This window comes from Callorhinchus milii, unplaced genomic scaffold (genome assembly GCF_018977255.1).
Source record: "Callorhinchus milii isolate IMCB2004 unplaced genomic scaffold, IMCB_Cmil_1.0 Scaffold11, whole genome shotgun sequence".
Lineage (NCBI taxonomy): Eukaryota > Metazoa > Chordata > Chondrichthyes > Chimaeriformes > Callorhinchidae > Callorhinchus > Callorhinchus milii.
This window is the reverse complement of record NW_024704752.1, coordinates 10,069,206-10,083,329: the sequence shown is the minus strand read 5'-3', so window position 1 is coordinate 10,083,329 and position 14,124 is coordinate 10,069,206. Positions and strand designations below refer to the sequence as shown.

The 14,124-nt window shown below is 40.0% G+C and overlaps 1 protein-coding gene across 1 annotated transcript; it reads left to right on the top strand.

The window, feature by feature from the left end:
* Positions 1-1,480: 1,480 nt before the first annotated feature.
* Positions 1,481-13,444, top strand: LOC121848045 (sterile alpha motif domain-containing protein 7-like). Its single transcript, XM_042339245.1, has 10 exons — positions 1,481-1,514; positions 5,819-5,980; positions 7,079-7,211; positions 8,412-8,539; positions 9,265-9,343; positions 10,307-10,995; positions 11,139-11,257; positions 11,685-11,795; positions 12,379-12,607; positions 13,323-13,444. The coding sequence occupies exons 2-10, from the start codon at positions 5,860-5,862 to the stop codon at positions 13,442-13,444; spliced, it is 1,731 nt and encodes a 576-aa protein (XP_042195179.1). The 5' UTR covers positions 1,481-1,514; positions 5,819-5,859.
* Positions 13,445-14,124: the final 680 nt, after the last annotated feature.

The following is a 14,124-nucleotide window of genomic DNA, read 5'->3' as shown; positions in this document are numbered from 1 at the left end:
GCTGGATCTCATAAGACTTCTTCCCATAAATTGGAGATCTGGAAGATTTCCTTGTTGCACAGAAAATGTCACCTGCATTCAATTTATCTCTAGCATATGTTAGAGGGCAGTGAGTCCATCTGGCATCGTCTCTCTAGTGCCTTAAATGCCTTGTGTATATTTTGAATTGAATTAGTCTGAAGCTTGTGACTGAAGTCATCGATGTGTTGCATAATGTGATGAATAGATTAGATTTTTGCAATTAGAGAGATGACCAGTTATGGAGAGTCAAGGAACCTTATGACCACATTGACAAGTAGATTACTGGAAAAGGAGAAAATGCCGATCCATTGGTTTAGACTAAATGGTTTAATTTATTTTGAAATTAAAATTGAATTGGTTTGTTTTCGCAGCAGCAGTCTTACTACGGGCCTTAAAGGGTTAATCATTTCAGTGCCAGGGTTTTTCTTCGTTCGTTGTGCTCTCTGTGAAATGTTTTGCATCTGTTCAAATCCTTAAGCTTCTGTGTTTTTCGCATGATTCTGTTGGTGAGATTGGTGAAGGTCAGTGATGAATGCGTAGGAGTAAATGGCACAATTATGACCCCTCGTGTTATGGTATCAGTGTGCTGTGCCAACAAGTTGCTGCTACTTATCTGTATTGTTTTACCTGTTTGATCAGATGCTATACCTGACCTGATGCTTTATTTTGCCTCTTCCATTCTATACCTATGGTTAAACGGTATAGAATAGCTATAGATATAGATGGAGGAGGAAAAATCATTTAGAATATTTTGACTGGCCCTCACCAAATTACAGACAAGGCTGGTGAAATTGGTCTCTTAGGTTCGTGATGAGGAAATGAAGAATAATAATACTCCTTGATCAACAACAACAAGATTGCATTTATATAGCGCCTTTCACATCGGGAGAATGTCTCAAAATGTAATGTGGAGTTACTGCATTTTATAGGGGAATACGGCAGCTTGAGGAATTTCACCCCATAGAAGACTGCACTATTTTCTACATTTAATATTGACTGTTGACCCAACTGTCCAGCGCCTTGGGACGTCCTCCCGACCTGAAAGGCGCTCTATAAATGCAATCTTGTTTTTGTTGTTGATTGATCAAGAAGATAAATCAGCTATATGGAACTTAAGTGAAATAAATCCAGATAAAGCACTTGACCATAAGCAATATGGCTTTAGTGTATGTTCCTTGTAATGAACAGGTTATGATGTGCAATGTGAATTTGTACTGGTACTTGTTTATTACTGAAGCAACGTTTCTCCCAATACTGTTGATGTGTTGCAGCATGAAATGAGGTCCCAGGTTGAAGAAGATGCAGTATCATTCTACTTTTGCAAATTGTACAAGTCTACAATAAAAACAAAATACAGGTGTAATAATCATCTACTTATCATCTAAAGCCTTTTAGACGCAAAACCTCATCAGTTTAAGGGACAAAGTGGACTAGAAGAGAGGTGCAGAGCCATTTTTGCAGGCATAGACTTGAAAGTTTGCAAGAAAAAACTGGTAAGTCAGATCCCATCAATCCCATGCATGTTATTTTCTGTTGCCGACTTAGCTAGAATTTAACTTCTTTATATGTACAATGATGATCCTAAATAGAAGTAATGGTTTATTGATCAAAAGGAATATCTTTACATTTTCATGGTGGAGGAAAGGAAATACCAGAAATAACTATGGGAGGTTAGATGCTTAAAAAGATGTTAACTTGAATCTTGAATCTTCCAAATGGGCTTATGGCCGTTGCATGGTATTCCTGGATGGGGTTGCTTTAAGGTATCAAACACTTGACCCTTCAGGGTAATATCCATCTTGTTCTAGACTTTCATTGTGAAGTACTTTTGTAATTTACTGCTGTTTGCTCACACATTACTCTTTCTTTGCATGATCTTTATAAATGTATAAGTATTTAACTTTTTTGAATGCTGGACAAATTTTAAAACAATCATTGAAAAAGTATCTTACCTTGCCTACTTCCAAGAATTAGGCATCATGAAACCCAGCTTGAGACTCTCTTCATGTTATTGAATTTGTCAAAACATCAACAGTTTTGTTTTGGTTAAGCTGGATGTCTTGCCACATGCGGAAACCCATCACCATTCTTAAGAGTATTCAAGCCACTCTGAGAGTTTCACACATGCATACCACCTACACATGGACATTTCCCTTTGTCTGGAAGAGAATGAGCACTTGGAGGGAGAGCATACAGTGTAAGTTGGCAGGTGGCAAAACTTGGAGATTAACTAGCTAAAATCATAGTTTGCCATTGAGAGCACTGTATGAAAAGCTTCCCGCTACCTATCCAGCTGGGATCACCCTAGTCATTAGTGCTTTGGCTTGCAGGGTTAAGGGGAGCTTAGTGGAAAGAATCCCTGATGCCCCACTCTCTCCCTGCAAATGAGCCGGGCTGACTGATGTGTCATCAACAGTGCCCTGGAGTTCAGTGGACCCAACAGGCTCAGGAACCAGACTACCAAGACCATCACAGACAGTTGACATTTTGTTGCCAGGTTCGTCATCTTAGAGCCATCTCAGCTCCAAGGCCCTGAGTGAAATGAGTGACTGATTTCCTCGGGTTGAAGATCCACAGCACAGAGGTCATTATAAATTTTCTGTCTCATTCAGAGATAATAAGATTGGCTGTTTTGTAGAAGTGTTTGATCAGATCCATCTAAGATTGCTATCTGACACAGGCTCAAAGCACAAAGCATACTGTACAAAATTTGGCACAGATTTGTTCTAAATTGGCATCAATTGATACTAATTTGTCAGAGTATAATGGTGTGGGAAATAGAAATATCACAGCGTTGCAGAAGACCATTTGCTTGAGAACTGATTAAGCAACAGTGTTGGGGCAGAGCAGAAAGCACTTTCTTTACATCTGGCTTCTGCTATGGTGAATTCTGATCACACTGGGCTGAAATCTAACATTTGGAATGGATTCAATTCACTAAAACCTGAATAAACCTGAAACACAATGTTTTTTTAAAAAAAATAATATTTGTTCAACTATCATTATTCAGAATCATCCAGTTTAAGCCTCCCAATGCCTACAGCGTGGTAAATGCTGAACATGTTTGCGCATACTTTGGCAAACATGCCAGCACCAGAAACATCTGGCAAGGTCATGGAAAATTCTCTCTGTTGCCCAATATCGTAAAGCGGAAGAAAACAATAAAGAGGGCAATTTTCTATTAGGAGCTATGTGAAATGCTGGGATGTTTGCAATATATTGACTGTGGGGAAAAACTTATTTGTGTAGAGGGTTGGGCTTGAGGAGTTTAGAGCAATCTTAATTGCTCACACTGTGATAGGAACGGTGGTGAAGCTTCATGCTCAAACTTATATACAAAGCAGCTCTGTGTGAGCCTGGCTCAGTTGGTAGCACTCAAGCCTCTGAGTCAGAAGGTCGTGCATTCAAGCCCAAAGTCAGGACGTGGTTGTGCTGCAGTGTTGGAGGTGCCGCCCTTCGGATGAGGTGTTGAACTGAGGCCTTGTCTTACTGTTCAGTTGGACGTTAAAGAACAATGGCAGTATTTGAAAAGAGAAGGGAGTTTCTCCTAGTGTCCTGGCCAACAATCCCTCAAATAAAACTGGTCACTCATTTCATGGCTATTTGTGGGACATTGCTGTGTGCAAATTGGCTGCTCCATTTAAAAAAAAATCAAAAATGAGCAGATTCATGGATAAAATTTGGCTTAAAAAATAGTCGTCATACTTTATACAGTATATTTTGTGAAGCACTTTGAGGCATCCTCCCGATGTGAAAGGCTCTATACCCAAACGTAAGGATTATTACCTTGACTCAATCAATGCAAAGATACTGGAGACAGTAAAAATGCCTGGTACAAAGTGAGTCTTGCAGCCTCTCTTAAGGTCTATAAAGTTGAAATTGGAAAACACCAACAACACAAGTACTCACTTATTTTCAATTGTTTTATTTTGTGGCAGTTTTTCTTTTTTCAAAAAAAACAACAAAAATGAGCAGATTCATGGATAACATTTGGCTTAAAATGTTCAAATGTGCTTTTTTGGATAAACTTAAAAGGCAGTATTTTAATTTGGTGCATATAAATGTGGATAAGAGAGAGAGAGAGGCCCATAGACCAGACTAGATGCTTTTTCCATGTGCAGTTGAAAAGTGGAAGACTGAAAAATCACAGGATCTCAAGAACTGCCATGAATTGGCAAGTTTCCAAATGTTCATGTTCAAAAAAATTTGGGTTTAAAATCTTGGAATAATTTCAAAATCCTGCAATTTATAGGTGGAAAGTTATCTTTGAAGGTGAGTGATGAGAGGCTCTTTTAATGCCAATATGAGTAAAATCAATGTGCAGTGTAGAGCCCAATACAAGGGGGCAATTCGCTAGCAGTTGGACCTGCTCTGAGTACATTGAGGTTTGACACAGATAATGATTCCCACATCTGCTGTTTTACTTTTTTTTTTAAAAAGGAAAAGGTACTTCATGTCTGATTTTGTGAGTGGGATGGGGGGGGGGGGGGGGGGGGGTGAGGGGGAGATGTTCTGCCTGAGTCAGTAAAAATAAGCCTGGAACACATCTGGTAGAGAATTAATGGCAATCATCCTCTTTACATGGGTGTTCCTCAGCTATTGCATAATATCATGTTTTTTCACATATATGACTCTACCAACCACTGGTTGTGGAAGTTTAGCTCAAATGTTAGCAATGTTAACCAACCCTTCAGTTTTGTACCAGCAAAATAATCTTATTTAAGAGCCAAGGGGGAAGCCTTTCGAGTGAGCAGATTATTGCCTGTACTGTAGGAAGGGGTGCTGTGATTTGTGTCAGCGTGCTTTACTACTACTAAGAGAGGACGGGATTATCACTAAGAGAACAATACCGCCTGCTTTGCAACAAGGTTTGCTGAGGCTAAAGTGCTAAAGGTAGGATTATGCCCTCAACATCCCATTAATATGCGATGCACCTAGGATTAAGGAGCAGGATAAGATAGGGCAAGGGATGTGAATCTAGAGCAGAACAGCTGTCGTGAGGAATTGTGCGATTATCTGATTAAAATTTCCTTCCTTTCAGGATGGTCTCTTCATGTGGCCAGTGACTCCCTTTAAAGTACTAATTACCATGTCAAGGTTTGGATTTTCATCCAAATGGGTGAGACAGTTTGCTACTGGTGGTGAGATGATTAAGCTTCACCACCAAAGCTGTTTGTTCAACAGTGCCCTTTATCAAACCGTACCTTTTATATTTAAACATTTTTGTCACAACTTCCCTTTTATCCCTTCCACACCAGAGGGAAAAATTACTGCCAATGGAACAGGGAAGTTGGGGCATGTGCTAGGTAAAACTCAGCCCTGTTTCCCCACTCTCACCCACATAGCATGAGGCTAGACTCACCAAGGTATAATTCTGCCTATATATGCAAAGGCACACGTCTTATTTTTTTAATTTCTAGGTGCTGCCAAAACAGGCTAGAAGAATAGTTTTGCCTCATGGCCTATTGATTTAACTTTTTTCTGGACAAAGATAATTAATGATCCTTGCATTTGATATAACAGCTTATCATATCGAAATGTCTCAAAACGCTTCACAGAGTTTTCGGGAATGTACTATAACTGTTTATTTGTGGTTATTTGTGTATTCCAAGTAAGATTGCCAATTATTTACCAGAATTCAGATGAAAATTAAAATATTCTGCTTGGAACCATCCTGCAGTTATGAGTTCCTGTACTGATGTTTGTGGTGTGCCATCACCAAAATCAGGTTTGGTTTATCCTATTCAATTGATATAAAGATTCCTAACAAGGTTTTTTTTTGTACTTTGCATTGAAGAAAAAGACCAAACGTGGGAACCTGTGAATCTGGGCGAAATCATGACCCCAAGAGAACATTTCCGCAAGATGTCGGTGCTGAATGAACAGGGCGCATTGGATGACAAGCAGCACCACCACCTCTACCAACTAGCTAATGGACTCGGGGCAGGTGGACCTCAAGGTTAGTAGTTTTGCAAGCAGAAAGAAGCCTTTATAATAATTATCCATGCATTTCATATAGCCCCTTATCGTGTCGGAAGGATTTCTCAAAGTGCTTCACAGGATTTACTATGAAATGGAGTGACAGTGTATTTGCAGGTAAATACAGCAGCCAATATTGTGCACAGCAACGTCCCACAAACAATCATGAAACAAATGACCAATTTTAATTGGGAGATTGTTGGATGAGCACCGGGAGAAACTCCCTTCTCTTTTCGAATAGTGCCATGGGATCTTTAATATCACCTGAACAGACATCCGAAGGCCAGCATTTCAGGCATTGCAACACCCCCGCCACCCAGCACTGCATTGGAGTGTCAGCTTAGACAATGAGTTCCCCTAGCATGAGATGGGAAGAACACATAGTTCTTTACACCTCTCCAACTTGAGATTGAATCAAGCCAAATATCTAGATGCACTACACCCACATACTGTAACTGATGGAGATGCTATGTGGGTGTACTGCAGAATAAAGCCGGCCTTTCTTCTTTGACATGAATCTGATGAAGACGAATAGTGATGTTTCTCTGTTTCTTCCATGAAATACTGCATCCCACAGCCCTCATAAAAAAACAGATAGCAGTTATACAGCCCCAATTAACTAAATGAATATCTCAAAGTTCTTCAACAGTGGAAATGGTGGAACTCGGGCAAGAAGAGTGGGAAGAATGTAGAGGTGACAGATGCTATCAATCTGTACAAGATTTCTGAAAGCCAAGTGAAAGATAGCGAAGGGTTCCAAATGACATAGGTGTGATTGTGAAAGATATACTGTATCTCGGGAGGACGGCAGTAGAGAAATGAGTAATGTTTTCTTTTAACATTGGGATCAGCCAGGTGAATCACACTAATGTTTTCAGTTCCGTTATTCCCATCCTCATACTGACGAAGGCACAGGTGACAGTTTCGGCAGCAGTTGTGGTGATTGAGGGTATCAATGGGCAAAATTCTTGTGAGGAATATTTCAGAGTCATTCTCTGATTATCAGTAAATTAGCGGCCTGGACAGGTGATCGATCGCCCATTGTCTGATCATTAATTTTAAGTTTGTTCTTATTCAGATATTCGGCACCGTCAGGAGATGCTGATGAGGAATCAAATGATGGTCATGAACCCTCACTCTCAGATAATAGGGTCTGGACAGCAGAGATTGCAGGCACTTCCTTCACACTTTGAACCACGTTTTTTAGAGAGGTAACTGGAACATACCTAGTGTTCTGTATTCAGAATTTAAACCAAAATAAAGGCTGAAATGTTGCAGTGCATTGCTTTTAAAAGCTCTCACTAGTGTGTGGGTGTTGTACACTAACTTTACAACTGTCTATGGCTACTGTGATTTTAAGGTTCTCACCCTCTCCTACAAATCCCTTCATGCCCTAGCACCTCCCTATCACCCTGATCTTCTCCTACCCCACTTCTCTGATTCTCTGATCTCTCCCTCCTATCAGCTAACTCATAGTGCGTTTCCTCACGCTGGTGCCATAATCGATGGCCGAGCTTTCCAATTTTTGTGGGCGAAATGCAGCAGCCAATTGCGCACAGCAGTGTCCCACAAACGGTCGTGGATTGAAGTGACCAATTTATTACTGTTTATTTTTCATGAGGGATTATTATTAGGCGTGTGGAATAAGGAAACTTGCCCAAGGTTTCACCCTGCTGGGAATCAATAATAATAATCCTTGCAAAGCAAGTGCACTAACCACTGAGCTACAGGACTCTTCAGTCCAGGCCCCCTAAAGCCTCACCACTATAAGTCTAATGCACCAATGTCAAATTAATTTAAAAAAACTCCAGGTTTAATTAGCAGGGAATGCTATTTGAATTATAAATAGTTCTGATTCAAATATAACCCCATCACCCACACCCACCCATACATACACAGTTATTGACAGACTTTGTTGCAGAAGCTACAACTTGTTGATTTATACAAATCCGATGGTCTGAAACCTGAGCGAACTACTGCTTCAGAATGCCTAGAATTGTGGCTTGCGTGAATAAGAATAGAATGAGTTTGGGTCATTTTCCTGCATTCTACACACATAATTTTATTTGTTATACTATATTGTGTGTGTGTGTGTGTTATATGTGAGGCAATGCAGAAATTGGCCCATCCTCTTATGCTTAAATATATAGTATACCAAATGCGAAATGCTACAGAACAATAGATTTAGGGATTAATAAAGTAAGGAAGGGAGATGGGCAAAAGTTGAAAGTGCTGCTGTGTTACAAACAGGCAGGAGAACTGGAGAAAGGTATGGGTTGAATGGGTAGATGAGATGTAGAGGAAGGAGATGAAGCATGGGATCCCTACATTCCTCACTCAGCTCCTTTGATCCAGTTGTTGATGATGATAAATTTAGACTGAATGTTGCTTTTACCACCTTCTCTGTGCAGGGAGCTCCTACCCTCCTCCGAAATGCTTCCTTCAGCTGATGCACGGCAGATGCACCTGAGCTCCCAACTAGGACCGCCAGTCCAGACGCACACAAACACCTTACCTAATTGTGCCTACCCAGGAGCAGGTAAAGGGTGCAGCCATTTGGGAAATATACTTGCATGAGGTGCCTTCACTTTGAATGCTGTGTTCTACAGGAAGGGCGACGGGTTGTATTAACATTAAAGTATGGGTGAATAGAAAATCTGTGATGGGTGTGTTTAAAGTGGAAAACAACAAAGGGCTGAGTGTACATACTCTCTCAAAGTGTTTGTTCCTAGTTTGTTTTAAGTGTTTTTAGTTTGTTCATCATTATGTGATGTTAGTTTTCTTGTAAGATATGCTCTTGGATATACCAAGTATCAGAAAGCTCTGATCCAACGCCTAAAATTCCAACTAGTCTTAGCCTGGAAGAGCATTTTGTCTTAAAATGTTAGGTTGTGCAGAAATTTTAAATACTTAAATCCATTGCTAAGTAGGATGCTATTTAAGATTTGCAGAAACCAGTTTCAAATTAAGAATAAATATAAATTTCAAGAGAGAAGTAGATAGATATTTGGGAAGGACAAATTTGCAGGGCTATGGGGAGAGAGTGGGGGAGTGCGACTAACTTGGACAACTGTTTCAAAAGAGCCAGCGCGGACACGATGGACTGAATGGCCTCCTTCTGTGCTGCATAATTCTATGATTCCATGATGATTGTGTGATCTCAAAAGTTAAGACAAAATGGTCTTGCATCTATGTTCTACCAAAACAGATTTCTACAGCAACCAACCTGTTATAACTGATAACTTTCTATATATTTTCTCTAAGGGTATAGCTTTTTGCAGCCTAATGCTATGGATTCTCTCACCAGACGCCAAGAACTGATCCACAAGCAAAATCTAGCAAGGTGCGTGCAGGCTCAATAGGTGGTTTGTGCTATTAACCCTCTTAATTTTCAGGTTATTTGTGCTCCTAAATTTACTCTTCGTGACTTTTTTTATTTTTTAAGCAGGCTTGTGAAGAATAGGAAAGTATATAATGCTGCATCACTAGTGTAAGTGGCTGGGATGTCAGTATTTGAATGGAAATTCTTCATTTTTAAAAGATTCTCCCCTTCACAAAAGAGTCAAAGTATTTTGTGCAAAAAGAGTACTGCATAGATTTGGAGGACAAAATTATAAACTAAGGAAGCCATTTAGCTTAAGGAATAACTTTTTCACACTTAATGCTGTTGTATGTGGGAGGCACGTTACACTGTCTAGACTAATGACTACTCAGATGATGCAATGAGAAACTAGTTGGATCATTTCACATTTATCGAGCAGATTTGTTTCAGGATAATAATAATCTTTGCATTTGCGACAGCACATTATTGCATCATCATGATGCAAAGTGGTTTGCAGGACTTTTACTGTGAAGGTTAGTGACTGTATTTGTAGGGTAGAACAACTTTCAAAATTCACATCTGACTGAGAAAAGAACTCATATCTCTATACAGTCTTATCATATCAAAACATTTTAGTATGTCAAGGCTAATTTGTGTCCTGTATAGTGGTTGTATTTGTAGGCAAATATACTGGCCAGTAAATTCTCACGAACAGCCATGTCGCCAATGTTCTATCTAAAACGATGCTCCAAGCATACTCAACCTAATTAAGCTATCAAAATTCTACTACAACTTAATGACACCAAAGTAAAGAATATGTTGTGCTCATACTACTTGCTTCATGCTTGTGCTAGCACTAGTAAACAGATATTAAATTCCATAATAATGGAATTTTTTTGCTGTGTCAACAAAGGAAAAGGTTTATGTAACTTGTTCGCCAAGGAGATCTTTTAAAATCTTAAGGAGTTGAATTTGTCATTCCAGGTTGGAAATGAATGCTCTTCTCCAACAAAAAGAACTGGAGAACGCTCATCGGAAAGGGCTGTTGGGAATGGAGGCACCCCTAATTTATTCTGGCATTTCAGCAAACCCCATTACATTCCACAACAGACACAGACTACCAGAGGGTCACCTTGCCAGCGAAGCATTCCTCCATCGAAACACACTGGATGATATAAACGCTGGCAATAGCTTGCTAATCACATCCAATCCATACCCGCCAATCAGCACCTTGCACAGGGACAGGAGTCGGCGAGGTGGGAGGAGGGCGGCCAGCCAGAAGAGTGTGGACAGCAACCTGAATAATCCCAAAGGACAATTGGAAAGTAAGTCAACGGAACTGCCCACCGAGCCGATGGAGAAGGAGGCTGGGGATGAGTACGATTCAAAGATGGACACCTCGGCCAAACCAAACCAAACCAAAATGGGCACCAGTTCGTCGCTGCCTCCAGTCCCAAATAAGAACCACAAAGAGCAAGAGCTGAGGAAGCACAAGGGTAGCAATGAAGGCTGTCTGGAAGCAGCCAACTGCAACCCTGCATGTGGTACAACTGAGAAGGATTTGCCCAATAACTGTGCCGCTTTTGATGACAAGTTTATGTTCCCTTCTACAATGCCTCTGCCCACGTTGCCTTATGGCTTTCAGCTATCAACAAATCAATTTATGCCATTAGGTAAGGAATTGTTTTCTAATGCAAAGTATGTTTTGAGTTTTACTTCAATTGGTTCTTCCATTTACATCAGATGAGCTGAGGATTTAGGGTGGATGTGCATTGTTGTAATTACCACTGAGTGACTTTGCTGGTTTGCTCTGCAGGATCTCACGGAATGTTCGTACCAGGAGAGGAAATATCCATTGAGGACATCCGAAAGTGGAGTATAGAGGATGTTTATAATTTCATCAATATCCTCCCAGGCTGCTCCGAGTATGCTCAGGTGAGTGATTTGATCTGTGTAAGGCTAAATTAAAGCAGCGTTCCATTGAATAAGTTGAACCTTATTTCATGCATCTTCCTATGACAAAACCTGTAGTTTCCCTGTCCTTTTGGAAGCTCTGTTAGTCAATAAACAACAATATAAGAGCCATGTTATAAGAGTGAGAAAGAACTTGACTCCAAATCTCTAACTGTCCAGGGCCTGAGGACGTCCCTCAATGTGAAAGGCGCTATACAAATGTAATTTATTGTTGTTATTGTTGCTGGTTTATAGAAATGGTACTCCCCTAAACTTAAATTGGGGGAGGAACAAAATGTCATCTAATGGCCTAATTCTTTTTATTCTATTTATTGGGGATTTTGTTTAATCATTTGGTTGTTTGTGCTAAGGAATGAAACACTTTTAAACTTCTTTTTCAAACTGCAAGACCTTCAAAGATCACGCCATTGATGGAGAGACCCTTCCTCTACTGACAGAAGAGCATCTTCTGGACATCATGGGGCTGAAGTTAGGACCTGCACTAAAAATCCGCTCTCAGGTACATCCACAGTGTCACCCACTGCCTGTGGCAGGTGGTCAACAAGATGACTGAATGATTGACTCCTTTGAGATACAAAATATCTTTTTTTTGATCTGCTGGGTGTCTGACACATGCGGAAACCCATCACCAAGCTTAAGAGTATCCAAACCAAGCTGAGAATTCTATGCGTCCTACCTACACATGGAAATTCCAGAGATAGATGTCTTACTTCCATGCAGAAATGCTTAACTTAAAACGTAACTTTTCTTTTTCTCCCATCAGCTTGAATGTAAGGAATAGGTTTGTCTTGCTAGCTATGAAAAATAGCTTTGCAGATCAATAATTTGTCACGTGGTTAGCAACATAGGGAATTACTAAGAGGAGAATGCCCTTTGGCATCAAACCCACTCCACCATAGACACTCATGCTGTTCATTTTACAATCTTCCCTAATCCCACTTCCCAATTGTATCCTTATCCTTCCCCTATCTTTCGGTTAAATCCCTCCACTAAATAAGTGACTTTGATTGGAAGCAAACCTATCCTTCTCCCCTACCTCTGTAATCAATGGATGGATATAATTTCTTTAAATCCCGTTTCAGGTGTCTCGACGCATAGGCAATGCACTATATGTGATGAACCTGCCTATCTCTGTGCCTCTGCAGAATGCAGTGAGTAAACCCATAGATCAGTCATCGGATCCAATGTCCCCTTTGAATTCCAGCGGTGGCATTGATCTGCCTGCGAGCCCCTGCACACAAGACCAGGAAGACCTAAAATTGGCGGAAACGAGCACAGCGGGAAAACAGAGCATCCCTCTGAGGCCAACTTGTAAAACTTCAGGAACAATTGGATTGAATTGTTGAGCTTGATTCAACATGTTTTCTTGAGAATTTTGTTAAATGTGTGTTGCAAACCTTAGTGACTTTTTTTTAAAAAAAAAGAAAATTATAGATGGGCTCCTTTTATCTGTAATTCCGTTTGTAAAGCGATGAGTCGTGAATTGGAAACCCCCAATAGCCTGTAGTTTGCTTCTGTTGAAAAAGTTCTCATGATGAATATGAAAGTTAACTGAGGATAAAGAGCCAATTGTGTATCAGCAATTTAACCCTACAGTTGTTGGATCTGTAGGTCAAATAGAACATTTAAGTTAATGCCATCATTCTGTGACAAGAATTTGACATAAGTTTGTAGTGTTGTATAATTTGCTATAATTTCACTTCTTTCTCCATCGTTTGCTTCAAAACTTCTCCCAATGTAATAATAATCCTTGCATTTGATATAGCACCTATACTGTCAATGTCTCAAAGTGCTTCACTGGGGATTGCTGTAAAGTCTAGTGATTGCAATTGTAGATGAACGTGGCAACCAATGTGGGCACAATATCCCACAATCAGCCAGGTTCAATGTTATCTGGAGCATTGTTTATCAAGGGAGAAATATTTGTTGCTTTGATAGTGTCACAGGATCTTTAACATCCACATGAAAAGTCAGGCAGAACCTTGATTTATCACCTGATCATGATTCCTTCTCTTCTGCTCCCCAGACTGCCTAAAATGGGGCACACTAGATAATACCAGAGTAGTTGGTGACTACAGAAATGCTGGCAATACTTGGGATCACTACCAAAACCTAGATCAAAGTACGAGAACAGGTGGTGGAACTTGAAACAAAAAAGGGTTTCAAAAAGGAACCAGGCAAAATCCTGACAACTAAAAGGATTCTAGATCATTGTATTTAGAGATTGATATTCCAGAGGAAAATTGGATGGGTAGGCTCGAAGGATTGATGGTCTATGTCTGAAATTGTTACTATGTTAGGATCTTTCTCTTTCTGATGATAACAGACTCACCTGTGCATCGCTAGCATTTTCTCCTTTGTTTCTCCTTTGTTTCCAGCATTCAACATTTCTTCCTATCAGCATTCATTTTATTTTGGGATAAAAAGTTTGCCACTCCTGTAGTTTGTAACCTATAGTTCAACTGTCAAATTGGGAGTTAGGTCTCAGTCAGATGCCAGACTTAGCTTTATTGTTGAACACAAATAGTGTTTGAAGATGAGTTCAGTTAACTGGTTCATCGATCAACCTGTGGCCACTTTTGTTGCTTTTGTTCACTAACCTTGTGGTTACTATAATAATGTAATCGCGAGAAGGGGAAAAAACTGGCAATAAATTTTTGTTTTGTATGTAATTTCTGAAGACATATTGATTTATTTTGTTCAGGCATATAAATTCAAGGCTACAAATGTTCAGCTTTATCTCGATCATCTGCTCCCAAGAAAAAATTGTATTGTGACCTGTGACCACTTACATTAATGCCGATTATCATTATTGCATTAGGGAGTCA